At 33.2% G+C, this 12278-nt stretch overlaps 1 protein-coding gene across 1 annotated transcript in view; it reads right to left on the bottom strand.

Moving 5' to 3' along the window:
* LOC150041105 (uncharacterized) overlaps nt 1–12278 on the bottom strand; it is a 324318-nt gene that overhangs the window by 164395 nt on the left and 147645 nt on the right. The window contains exons 8-9 of the mRNA XM_090327132.1: nt 11650–11691; nt 2064–2183 (exon numbers count right to left, since the gene is read on the bottom strand). Of these exons, the coding sequence (XP_090183258.1) occupies nt 2064–2183; nt 11650–11691 (162 nt within the window). The remainder of the gene's footprint in view (nt 1–2063; nt 2184–11649; nt 11692–12278) is intronic.

Below are 12278 nucleotides of genomic sequence, written 5' to 3'. Positions count from 1 at the left end.
CCTAACACAACTTCTGGCTTTTTTCTGAGATTTATGGGAGATAAAAGTTTCACAGACTTTCCTATCCCCGCTGTCTTCTAACTGTGATTCTCAGGACTCAGCCTCCTTATTAGCTAGGATTACAGGTGTCAGCAACCAGTGCTTGGCTAATACAAACAATCTTATATTAAGATACTCTACTCTTTCTCATTAAGTCATTATACTTATACACTTAAATTAGGTTTTTCATGCAACTGTAATTATTTGTTTACCAGTCCTGGGGCTTGAACTCAGGGCTTGTGCACTGTCCTTGAATTTTTTTAAGGCTAGTGCTGTACCACTTGAGCCATAGCACCACTTCTGGCTTTTTCTGTATTGGCGGTACCAAGGAATTGAACCCAGGGCTTCGTGCATTCTAGGCAAGCGCTCTGCCACTAGGCCACATTCCTGATCTGTAATGATTCTTTACTCATGCAAGCATAGACAACACTACAGACTTGCCCACATATAAAATGATTTTGAAAATGGCGTGATATTTAAAGTTATTTTGAATCATAGCTTAAAGACTTTCGACATAAACCCATTCATTCTCTTAGAGGGAATTTGAATGTTATATCAACTTTTGGTAAGAGAAATATGAACCATAACCACATTACTTCTGGAAACTGACACAAATGTAAAAACAGATGATTAGAATAATAAAACACCTTTAAAAGTTCATGCTGACTTCCCTATAAGTTAAGCTTTGAATTTCTTTTCCTTTCTTATTTTTAGTGGTCATGGGGTTTGAACTCTAGGTCTGGGCGCCGTCCTTGAGCTCTTCAGCTCAAGGCTATCACCCTACCATCTGAGCCACAGCACCACTTCCCAAGCTTTGCATTTCTAACCTTAAAATTGTTTATTCTTATGTTTTGTGAAAACTTCTATGATAAATTTAGTATGGGATGTAATTAATAGAATAATGCACATAGCTTATTATTAAGGCATGAAGGTTAAATGGATAAGGGTTATGAACAAGCAGGCCCAAAGGAAGTAAATGCAAGAAAAATATTTAACAATTATAAAAGAGGAACAAAAAATTATAAAATTTATTATTAGTACCAATTTTAGATAATTCTATTTGTTTAAATAGTAAACGTATTATTTAGTTGTACATATTTGCTACTAATTTAGTTTAAATTAATATAGCTCATTAGAAAACCATTTTAATATGTATTAAAGAAGTTAGAGGTGTTCATAACCCTTGGGATGATTACCCACTTATAAACAAATCCAGTATGAATTTGCACAATTACATGTATCAGAGAAACATTCATAGTTATAATAGAACAATAAAATAATATCAGGTAGTTTGCATTGGATTCATATAATCAATTTGTGCATCTATATATGTGTTAAATATATAAATATATATGACTAGAACACAGGTTGAAAATGTACAAATATTAATAAAAATGTAAGAGCTTTCCTATATTTTCTGCATTTTTTGTCAAAAGATTTTACCACCAAATTAGAAAAAAATAATTTTAATTATATAACTAAAGAAATGACTAAAACAGTGGAAACATGCATAACATATAATAAGAGCATTCAAAGAAAAATTGTAATTCATTGAAAAATTTTAGCAGAAATAAAAGAGCTAAAGCACAATACTAGTAAGAGCATAAAGCTAAATTTGGCAGAATTCCTCTTAGATAACATTATGATCTTAGAACAATCATAACCTTTCATGTTAGTCAGAATTTTCAGACTATTTAAAAAATTCTTCAAAATACACTACTTACTAAAAGTATTAACTTTACCTTCAAAACCTCAAAACTTGCACCCATTTAAATTCAACAACACTTACGGGATTAAATATAGAGTACTATATAAATACAACAGTATATAATGCATTCAGAAGATATTGAGTGTGCAGGAAAACAGATGTAACTTTATTATTTTATATACTGCATATAGTGAGAAACTTTAAAAGGAAACAACAATGCCAAGAATGATCACTGCTTTAGGGAGAACTTGAGATGGTTATAAATCTCTTATGAATTCTCCATATTAACTTGAAATTTTTATTTAAAATTGCTTACCACTTGCACCCTAGGAGGTCTCTCTCCAGGAGTAAAGAATGCTGGAATTTGTGCATGTCGTTCTGGAAGATCAGGTGGCAGAGCCATTATGTAATGACAGATTTTAGTCACACCCTTGCACTATAAAGGAAGATAACAAGAAAAATGTGTATGAAACATCCATTAGTTATTAAGTCAGAGATAATAATTGACAATATTTTCTTTAAGAAATGAAAGTTTGCAATTAATTATAGAGACCCAGTAGGCCATTAACACAGCTTCAGTAAATCTTAATGTATCTCTATTACTTAACACAACTTCAACTTATTCAGAACTAAATAAATATTAATTTTTGCTGAATTTCATAGTATAAATAAATAATTACAATAAAAATATATATGAAAGATATACATGACATATATTTATGTAATTTGTAATTAGTATAAAACTATCCTCATAACTATTAGTGACGGTTCCTTCTAAAGCATTGATTTTGTGGGAAATAGAGATATACAGGGGCAATTTTTCACATTTCTGTATCATATAAATTTTTCAAAAAAGATATGCATTATTTTTGTTATTCAAACTAAATTGAAACAACAGTAAACATTCTCAAGAAGAATGTATAAATATGGGAGCAAAATAGCTTTTTTATTACTAAATCATGCTACACTCTTTTTTAACTTTTATTAACGAATTTATTAGCATTGATTTTTACATCATATTTCAAATGGTGTATTTAACAAACAAGTATTCAAGAAGGGAATCTCTATATACAATCATTGGCACTTAGATTTTAGAACATAATCAAAATTAGGCTGTTTGTATGTCATAGATACATATTAAGCTATGTAATAAAACATTATGTCTATAGAGTCATAGATTTTTATGTCTAGGTAGTTATGTTTATATTTTCAGTACCATGTCCATAGCATCGGTATGCAAATATTGAGTCCTCACTCTTGTACTGTTTGGATCTAATAGCCACATATTAAGGATACCATGGGCCTTTTGTTCCTTTGGTCTTGACTTGTCTCACTCAACATGATTCGCTAGTAAATCATGCTATATTCTAACATCCTTTAAGTGTCATGGCTAAAATAAAACATACTTTTTCTGTACATACTTTCTTTAAACATCACTATTCAATACCAAGCTCAGAGGAATACAAGGATGCCATAAAAATTAGTTTAGACACAGTAGCTCAAAAGCTGTTCATATAAGGTCATATAGGATATGTCTAAATGAAATTAACTCTGTGATATGGAAACGAGATTTATCTTGTGTGATTATTGTTCTTAATGTACTGTTATTTCTTTTCTCTTTTTTCTCCTTATAGTTAATCTCATGTGGTTACTGTATCTGATTTTCTTACCTAGTATTTTATATATAGGTTTGTTTATTTGAAATAGGGAAGGGAAGAAGGGAAACAAGAGGGTTTGGGGAGGGGAATTGGGGGAAAAACATGAGAAGTCCTATCAATGTGTGAGAAGTAATGTACCCAGTACCTAATGAATGTAACTGTAACCCCTCTATACATTACCTGACAATAAAATAAAAAGTAAAAACATTTTAGAATTAATATAAACTCATTTATATTGAGATACTAATTTACCAAAGAAAATCAAAGACCAATATTCCTAACATCAACATAATCCTAGACTTTCATTTTTTTCAGTGCTATAATTGGCACTAACAGGAATTTGAATTTCATATTCTGTATCCTAACTAAACTAAAATTCCTCATGCAGAAAGTGTAAGTCAAAATGTTTAATAATAGTTCCATGAAATCTAATCCATTCCCTATTCAAAAACGTTGTAGATGATCACTGAAAATAAGGCAGGCCCTCAAAAGTGGAATCTAGCCTTTAAAAAGTAAAAAACAGAGGGCTGGGAGCATGGCCCAGTGGTAGAGTATTTGCGTAGCATGAACCAGGTCTTGGGTTCGATTCCTTGGTACTACATACATACACAAAACTGGAAGTGGTGCTGTAGCTCAAGTGGTACAGCACTAGCCTTCAGAAAGCCCAAGGACAATGCCCAGGCACGGAGTTCAAGCCCTATGACTGGCAAAAAAAAGTGAATAACAGGAATATAAAACAGGTATGGTTTAAAGATTGCTAATTAACACTAAAATACTCCTGTGACACAGCTTTGAAGCATTGGTGACCACAGGTGTAGCATAAGAGGACTCCACAGTGATCTTCCAGAATTCCAGAATGCTTAACTACAGGTTGGTGACAGAAGGCAAGGTGTCTGAAATGACTTGAAACACAGGGAGAAGCTAGTAGGCACAGACAACCTTTTTTTTTTAATTTTAATTTTTTTTATTGTAATTAGTAAAAGGGTTACATGATATTTGCCAGATAGAAGGTGCATTAATTCACATACATTGATACCCTTTCACATGTCTTGGTACCCGTATCCCTCCCCCCCCCACACCCCCCACCCGTCTTGGTTTTCCCCCCTTCCCTATCAAATTTCAAATATCCAAATACAAATAAATTCAATAAATCAGATAACAAGGTGAGATACTATACCAATATGAGATAACCAAGGGACAGCAAAGGAGATGAGAGACAACATAGTACATTAAGGACAACAATCATTCATTATATGGCTTTTGTTTCACTGGTTTCCCTCATTCGTCATAATCAGTAGAAACCTTGGGTTCTACTAGCAGAGATTTGCAATAGAGCAAAATCTTGATACATAAGAACATATAATGTGAAGCTAATTGAAAGGACTTCCAGGATAGTGAAACAGACAACCTTTTTTTAAAGGCACTTTTTAATTCGGTTAAACATTTTACCAATGTAATTTGGGTGCAAACATAGGCTGTGTTCTCCCTCTAGTGTTGAACCTGTGACAATACATGTACAACAGACTGATAAAAAATAAAACATTAGGGCCCCATCAAGTGTTGAAACATTGGAAATTAATACAGACTTATAGAGGTTACAAATTAGTGTATAAGTGACGATTGTGAAAAAATATTTTTAGCCAGTCCTGGGCTTGAGTTCAGGGCCTGATCACTACTCTTGGGCTTTCTCAAGGCTAGATCTCTACCACTTGAGCCTCAGCACCACTTCCAGCTTTTTTTCTATGTATGTGATACCAAGGAATCGAACCTGGATCTTCATACATGCCAGGCAAGCACTCTACAACTAGGCCAAACTCCTGGCCCCCAAAATTCCCTTTTGATTATAAAAACTAACATCAGGATAGGTGTCAATGGATCATGCCCATAACCTAGCTACTCAGAAGGCTGAGATTTGAGGTTGGTGGCTCAAAGCCAGCACAGGAAATCTGTGAGACTCTTTTCTCCACTAAACTACCTAAAAAAGGTCTAAGTGGAGTTGTGGCTCAAATGGTATATTGCCAGCCTTGAATAAAAAGATCAGAGAGGGCGAGAAGTTTGGCCAAGGTTTACAGTGCTTGCCTGTCATGCACAAATACCCAGGTTGATTCGTTGGTAACACATACATCGAAAAAAGCTGGAAAGGGTTCTGTGGCTCAAGTGGTAGAGCTCTAGCCTTGAGAAAGCCCAAGGACAGTGCTCAGGCTCTAGGACTGAAAAAATAAGATCAGGGACAGATCCCAGATCCCTGTGTTCAAGACCCATAATTGTCACAAGAAAGGAAAAGAAAGGAGAGGAAAGGAAAGGAGCTGTAAATACTTCCCTATTCTTTATATTTTACATTTTAAACATCATAAAAAGTATTGTAAAGGTATTTTGCCTGTTGGTGACATTAACTGAACTAAAATACAGATTTGTAATCCCAGTTATTAATTTACTGTTTTTTGATTCATTCATTTTGTCCAAAAACTTGTCCAAAAAATTCTTTCCCATTCCTGCGACTTAAATTATTTCCGGTATGTTTCCTCCTAGTAGTTTCACAGTTTTTAGTTTTTAATTGATATTCAGTTTACTTTTGTAAAGTGAGAAAATGATAGTTTCATTCTTCTCTGTATACAGCCCAGACACTATAAAATATATGTACATATTTATAAAATTTCTACTTCCTAAGTTAAGTGCTAATACAGATTGGGCAACCTATAAAAATTATACACTGTAGCAAAATGAGAGCTATCTCAGCTAAATATCAGTGTTGAATACTATACTAATAAAGAACGGAGACTATATGCTTATCTCAGTAAAGCAAATAGATAAATAAAATATATTAGCCTCATAATAACAATCAACCAGGAATACAATGAAACTGCATGAGTATAAAATACAGTTGAAGTTGTTCTGAGATCTGAAGATTGCAGTTTGAAGGCAGCCTGGGCAGGAAAGTCCGTGAGACTCTCATCTTCACTAAGAAACTGCCAAAAAGGCCAGAAGTAGAGCACTATCCTTGAGTGAAAAAGTTCAGGGATAGCACTCAGGCCCTGAGTTCAAGCTCCAGAACACACACACACACACACACACACACACACACACACACACACACGCACACACTCACTCACTTATAGTGAATATAATAATTAATCATGAAAGGATGTATGCTTCCCCACGAAGATTTGAAAAAAAAAAGCCTAATGACACTTGTCACTTTTACTAAGCATTGTGTATTAGCTATTCCAGTCATATTAGTAGGGAATGAAAAACAAATGAAAGGCATTCCAATAGAAGTAAAATAGTCTGTATTGTGAATGTTTTCATGTATAAAAATAATAAGCAATTTAAAAATGTTCAAAGAAATTATTTGAAAATGTTTCACGATAAAGATAAAAATATAACAATCATATTTCTATACATTAGCAATATATTACCTAATATATATACATATAAGCATTTATATAACTATATATGGATAAACACAGGATTTTACTCTAAGAGAGAATATAGACAGAGACTTGGAAAATGAAGGGAAAGGGAATAATAGAGGGTGACCATTCTGAAATATATATATATATATTGCCATTCTGAAATTATATATATATATATATATATATTGCCAGTCCTGGGCTCGAGCTCAGGGCCTGAGCACTGACCTTGGACTTTCTCAAGGCTAGAGCTCTACCACTTGAGCCTCAGCACCACTTCCAGCTTTTTTCTATGTATGTGGTACCGAGGAATTGAACCCAGGTCTTCGTGCATGCTAGGCAAGCACTCTACCACTAGGCCAAACTCCTAGCCCCCTGAAATATATTTTGAAAGAGGATAAATATAGTTAAAATAGAATAGAAAATTAAAATTAAACAGGAATTCTGTTAAAATTTTTCTAGAAAAAAGGAGGAAAGAGAAAAAAGGAGAGTGATAGAGAGGATGAAATTGGAACATATTGTAAACATGTGTGGAAATGTAGCAATTAAAGATCCATTTGTATAACTACTGTAGTACACAACATATTAAAAATATTGGGCTGGGAGCATGGCCTAGTGGTAGAGTGGTAGGCTACCATGCACGAAGCCCTGGGTTTGATTCCTAGGTACCACATACACATAAAAAGCGAAAAGTAGTGCTCAGGGCCAGAGTGCTAGTCTTGAGGAAGCCCAAGGACAGTGCTCAGGCCCTGAGTTCAAGCTCCAGGACTGGCAAAAATATCTACAATAGCATCAGTTAATGTGCAGCAATTAAGAATAAAATTAAAGTGTATAGAGAAACACATAGTCATTGAAATATATACAATGATCAATAATTGGGAGATTTATTATTTTTAAAGGGTACTAATAATTTTTTTAAAAACAGATTTAGTGGGAGTAAGACATGGGAAGGGGTAACAATGTCTAACAAGTAATGTACTCACTACCTGATGAATGTTATTGTAACCCCTCTATACATCACCCTGAGAATAAAAATGAAACAAAAGATCTAGCACAGTCACAAGGGGCACTGTTACAGTTTCACTTATGTGAAAATGTTACAGACAAAAGTAAATGCTAGGAAAAATTTTCTTGATAAAGATTAGAGTTGGAAAAAGCGATATAATGATTGATTGTTGTCCTTAATGTACTATGTTACCTCTCATCTCTTTTGCTGTCCCTTGGTTATCACATATTGTTACAGTATTTTACCTTGTTATCTGATGTATTGTATATATGTTTGTTTGGTTATTTGAATTAGGATAGGGAAGGGGGAAAACAAGATGAAGGGTGGAGATGGGGGGGGGGAATGTGGACCAAAACATGATAAAGGGTGTCAATGTTTGTGAAGTAATGCACCTTCTGTCTGGTGAATATAATGTAACCCTTTTATTAATTACAATAAAACATGAAAAAAAGAATTGAGTTGGAGGATTTATGCTTCATGATTTCAAAACTTGAATGACAAAGTAATAAATTTAGTATAAGACTTACATAAGACCAGATACATTGCCCAACAGAAGAGAATTGTGAATTGGTAAACAACCTACAGTTCATTATCTTTCAGTGAGGATGTCCATATATTTCAAAAAGGACATCATACTTTTCAAAAAATGATGCTGGGACAATTTGATAGCCATATAAAAAAGCTATGTCCATCTGATGATATAAAATAGTATCTATCAAAATGAACTCCAGGAAATGAAAATTAGGAGTTTTTGTTGCTGCTGCTGCTGCTGTTTTTGTGTTCTTTTCCTTTAGATTTGTTTACAAATTGGTGGGGGGGGCACAGAAATGGTGGAACATAAGTTGAACAGATGCTATAGTGATACTCTCTAGACAATATGTCAAAAATAAACTATAAAATTTGTGGGGGAGGAGGAGAGGAAAAAACTGGAAGAGAGTGAAGGAGGGGGTGATATTGTCCAAAAAGAAATGTAGCCTTTATCTGACTTATGTAATTGTAACCCTCTCTGAATATCACCTTTACAATACAATAATACAATTTTAAATGAAGAATGAATTTGGGTAATATCTCTCATCATTACAAAAATTAATTTGAAGTGGATCATAAAGGTAAATATAAGAACTTAAAGAGTGGGGGGAGGGAAATGGGGACCATGACATGAGAAAGTGTATCAATATGTGTGAAGTAATGTACCTTCTATCTGGTGAATATAATGTAACCCTTCTATTAATTACAATAAAATATATGAAAAAATTTCATAACACCCTGCCCAGGCAGGCATTTGTACTATGTTATTATCATTATTAAAATACTAACTTTTATAAAGTCAAAGAAAGAACTAAAAGAGCAACAATCATTGGAAAACAATAGTATTGTGACTTTGGATTGGCCAATATCTGCTATTTTTCAACTCCTAAAGTTAAAAAGTCTACCTTATATAATGACTTTTATTTGCTTTTCTTTTATTTTATTTTCTTCATCCTAATGCCATCATCACATGTTTTAGGCTTCATATGGAAGAATATTACATAATGAATTGGATTAGTATAGAAAAATGTCAAACAATTGGACTAATAAACGTTACCTGAATCTAATGAGTAGGATTGAACAGAATGTACAGCTAAGTCATTGACTCTGAAGAGAGTCTCAATTACATCAACACCTAACAATAGAACTGTAGAAAAACTATAAGTAATCTCTCTGTGCCTCTGAACTTTCATCTGTAAAATCAAACTAATTATAACCATGTCATAGAATTTTTGTAAGGATTGCATATGTTAATACATAAAAGGTAATTGCAGTCATTTCTGAAATGTTGTAAGTGCTAGAGTACATGGGGTAAACACCATCAATGCAGCTTTTGGAAACTAATATGTACATTGCTGCTATTTTTCACTGGAATCCTATATTAGGATCTACTAGTCTGAAAAGGTGTACATTAGTCATCAATTTTTTCTGTTGCCTGTTTGATATTCTAAGGCATAAATAATTATAAAGTTGTTACAATCCACTTATTTTTTGTTACCAATTCATGATGCAGATTTCACTAACATTTCTTGCAGTCAGAAAGATCTACTGTTTCCCCCTTTCCCTAGCCAATTTCAAATAACCAAATACAAATATATCCAACAAGATGAGGAGTGGGGGTGGGGGGGAGGGAAATGGGGACCAAGACATGAGAAAGGGTATCAATGTATGTGAACTAATGCACCTTCTATCTGGCAAATATAATGTAACCCTTCTATTAATTATAATAAAAATATATGAAAAAAGAAAGATCTACTGTTTATTATCTTCTAAGAGCAAGGTTTGAAAAGAAAAATACTTTATAGATTAAAATGATCAAATTATAACATTTAGTTAAGCCACACAGGATGATAGAGATTAGATGAGCTAAATTGGGGGGGGGGAGAAATGGGGACAAAAACATGAGAAGGGTTAGAAATGTTTGTGAAGTAATGCACTTTTCATCTGGTGAATATAACTGTAACCCTTTTATTAATTGCAATAAAAATAATAACAATAAAAACCATTTAAATACCAGTTATTGCCTGATAAATGACTTTGTATTACATACACTCATTTTAAGTTTTAAGAAACTAGGATGAATGCACAGCAACTTATTTGAATGGTTTATTTTATTCCAGACGAATATACTGGCAATCTTTGTTGATGATTAAAAACAAATACATTTCCTCTTCATCTACAAAGCCCTGTGGTTTGCCTCAGAACAAAGAACTTGGATTTTTAACCTCTTATCCATCCTACATACAGCCGCATGCACAAGGTTTCATCACTCTCTTTCTTTAGATATTTCTTCAATTCATCTCTTTATTGACATCTTTTGTACTCAACCCTACCAGCTAGTACTAGGTCCTATTTCTGAATTTATCTCCATAGCATCTGTCAACACCTGACAAAATGTGTACCTCACTTATTTGTTGATTCCAAAGTAATGAGCACAGATACTTTTATTTTATTAATTTATAATACCTGGTATTAAAGTATATTCAGTAAATATTTGTTGAGTGAAGGAATTAGATGTGTGAAAGTCAAATAAGTGATGATGAAATTTAATAGGGCAGGGATTTGCAATAGAGCAAAACCTAGATACATAAGGCCATATAGGATGAAACTAAAGGAAGGTCCTCCAGGATATAGAAACAAAAGCCATAATAATGCATGATTATTGTCCTTAATGTACTATGTTATCATCTCTTTTGCTGTCCCTTGGTTATCTCATACTTTTACAGTATTTCACCTTGTTATCTGGTATAGTGTATACATGTTTATTTGGTTATTTGAAATAGGATAGGGAAGGGGGGAAAACAAGATGAGGGACGAGAGTGGGGGGAGGGAAATGGGGACCAAGACATGAGAAAGGGAATCAATGTTTGTGAAGTAATGCACCTTCTATCTGGTGAATATAATGTAACCCTTCTATTAATTACAATAAAAATATATGAAAAAATATCTGCACACAGTAAATGCTATGGAAAATTTATAATTTATGTTTTGGAGAATAAGTGTAAGCTTGTACCAAAAGCATAAATAAAACAGTAGTTTTTGTTTCAGAATATAATTCTGCTTATATTTTCCTAATATAGCATATTATATTAATTGTATTTTGTTATATCCTAAAATATTATCTTCTATAAAAGTTTTTTTCTTTTTATTCAACTTCATTCTTATGCCATGAAAGAATAAAGCAAAATATATGTTTTAAATTCACTACACTCTAAAGAAAAAATGGTTATTTTGTACTCTAAAGGTGAATATGTTGTAAATAAATGTATTTTAGAAGAAAAAATTTAGATGGACACTTACCACATCCACTATATCAGATTCCATCTCATGACTAAGATCAGTCTGTAAGAAAAAAGAAAAATGTTTGTCTTTATTGTTGTTATAAAATATATTACTAGTTGACATGAAAGAACATAATAAGTGCGAATGCCACTGGGCTTCAAATAATCTATTTCTAAATTTTAGAAAGGCATTCGTCATAATCTAAAGGATCATTCAATTTGAGCATCTCTGCCCTTTGATGGATGGCTTTTATCTAGTCACATTTATTGTATTCCAATAAACTTAGAGTTAGTCTACCATTTTATTTTATGTGGAATGATTTTTCTAGGAACTCAAGCTTCTTCTCTGCTTGCAACTAGGTCACATTCTTTTTTCATTCTCTTTGATTCCTTTTCAGTGGTCACAGCACTACGCATTCAAATTATGTACCCATTTCTATTTATATGACATTCATGTAAAAGTTTTTATGTGCATGTCAGATATATTTACTCAATTTCAATATTCTTCTTTGATTGGGAGAGTGATTTAAAAACCTGTGCTGGGCTGGTTGCTCATGCCTATAATTCTAGCTATTCAGGAGGTTGAGGTCTGAGGATCTAGGCCAGCCTGGGCAGGAAAGTTCATGAGACTCTTACCCCCAATTAATT

This window comes from Megascapheus bottae, chromosome X (genome assembly GCF_031878675.1).
Source record: "Megascapheus bottae isolate mThoBot1 chromosome X, mThoBot2.hap1, whole genome shotgun sequence".
Taxonomy (NCBI): domain Eukaryota; kingdom Metazoa; phylum Chordata; class Mammalia; order Rodentia; family Geomyidae; genus Megascapheus; species Megascapheus bottae.
Note: the sequence above shows the minus strand (reverse complement) of the source record. Positions and strands in the feature narration are given on the sequence as shown.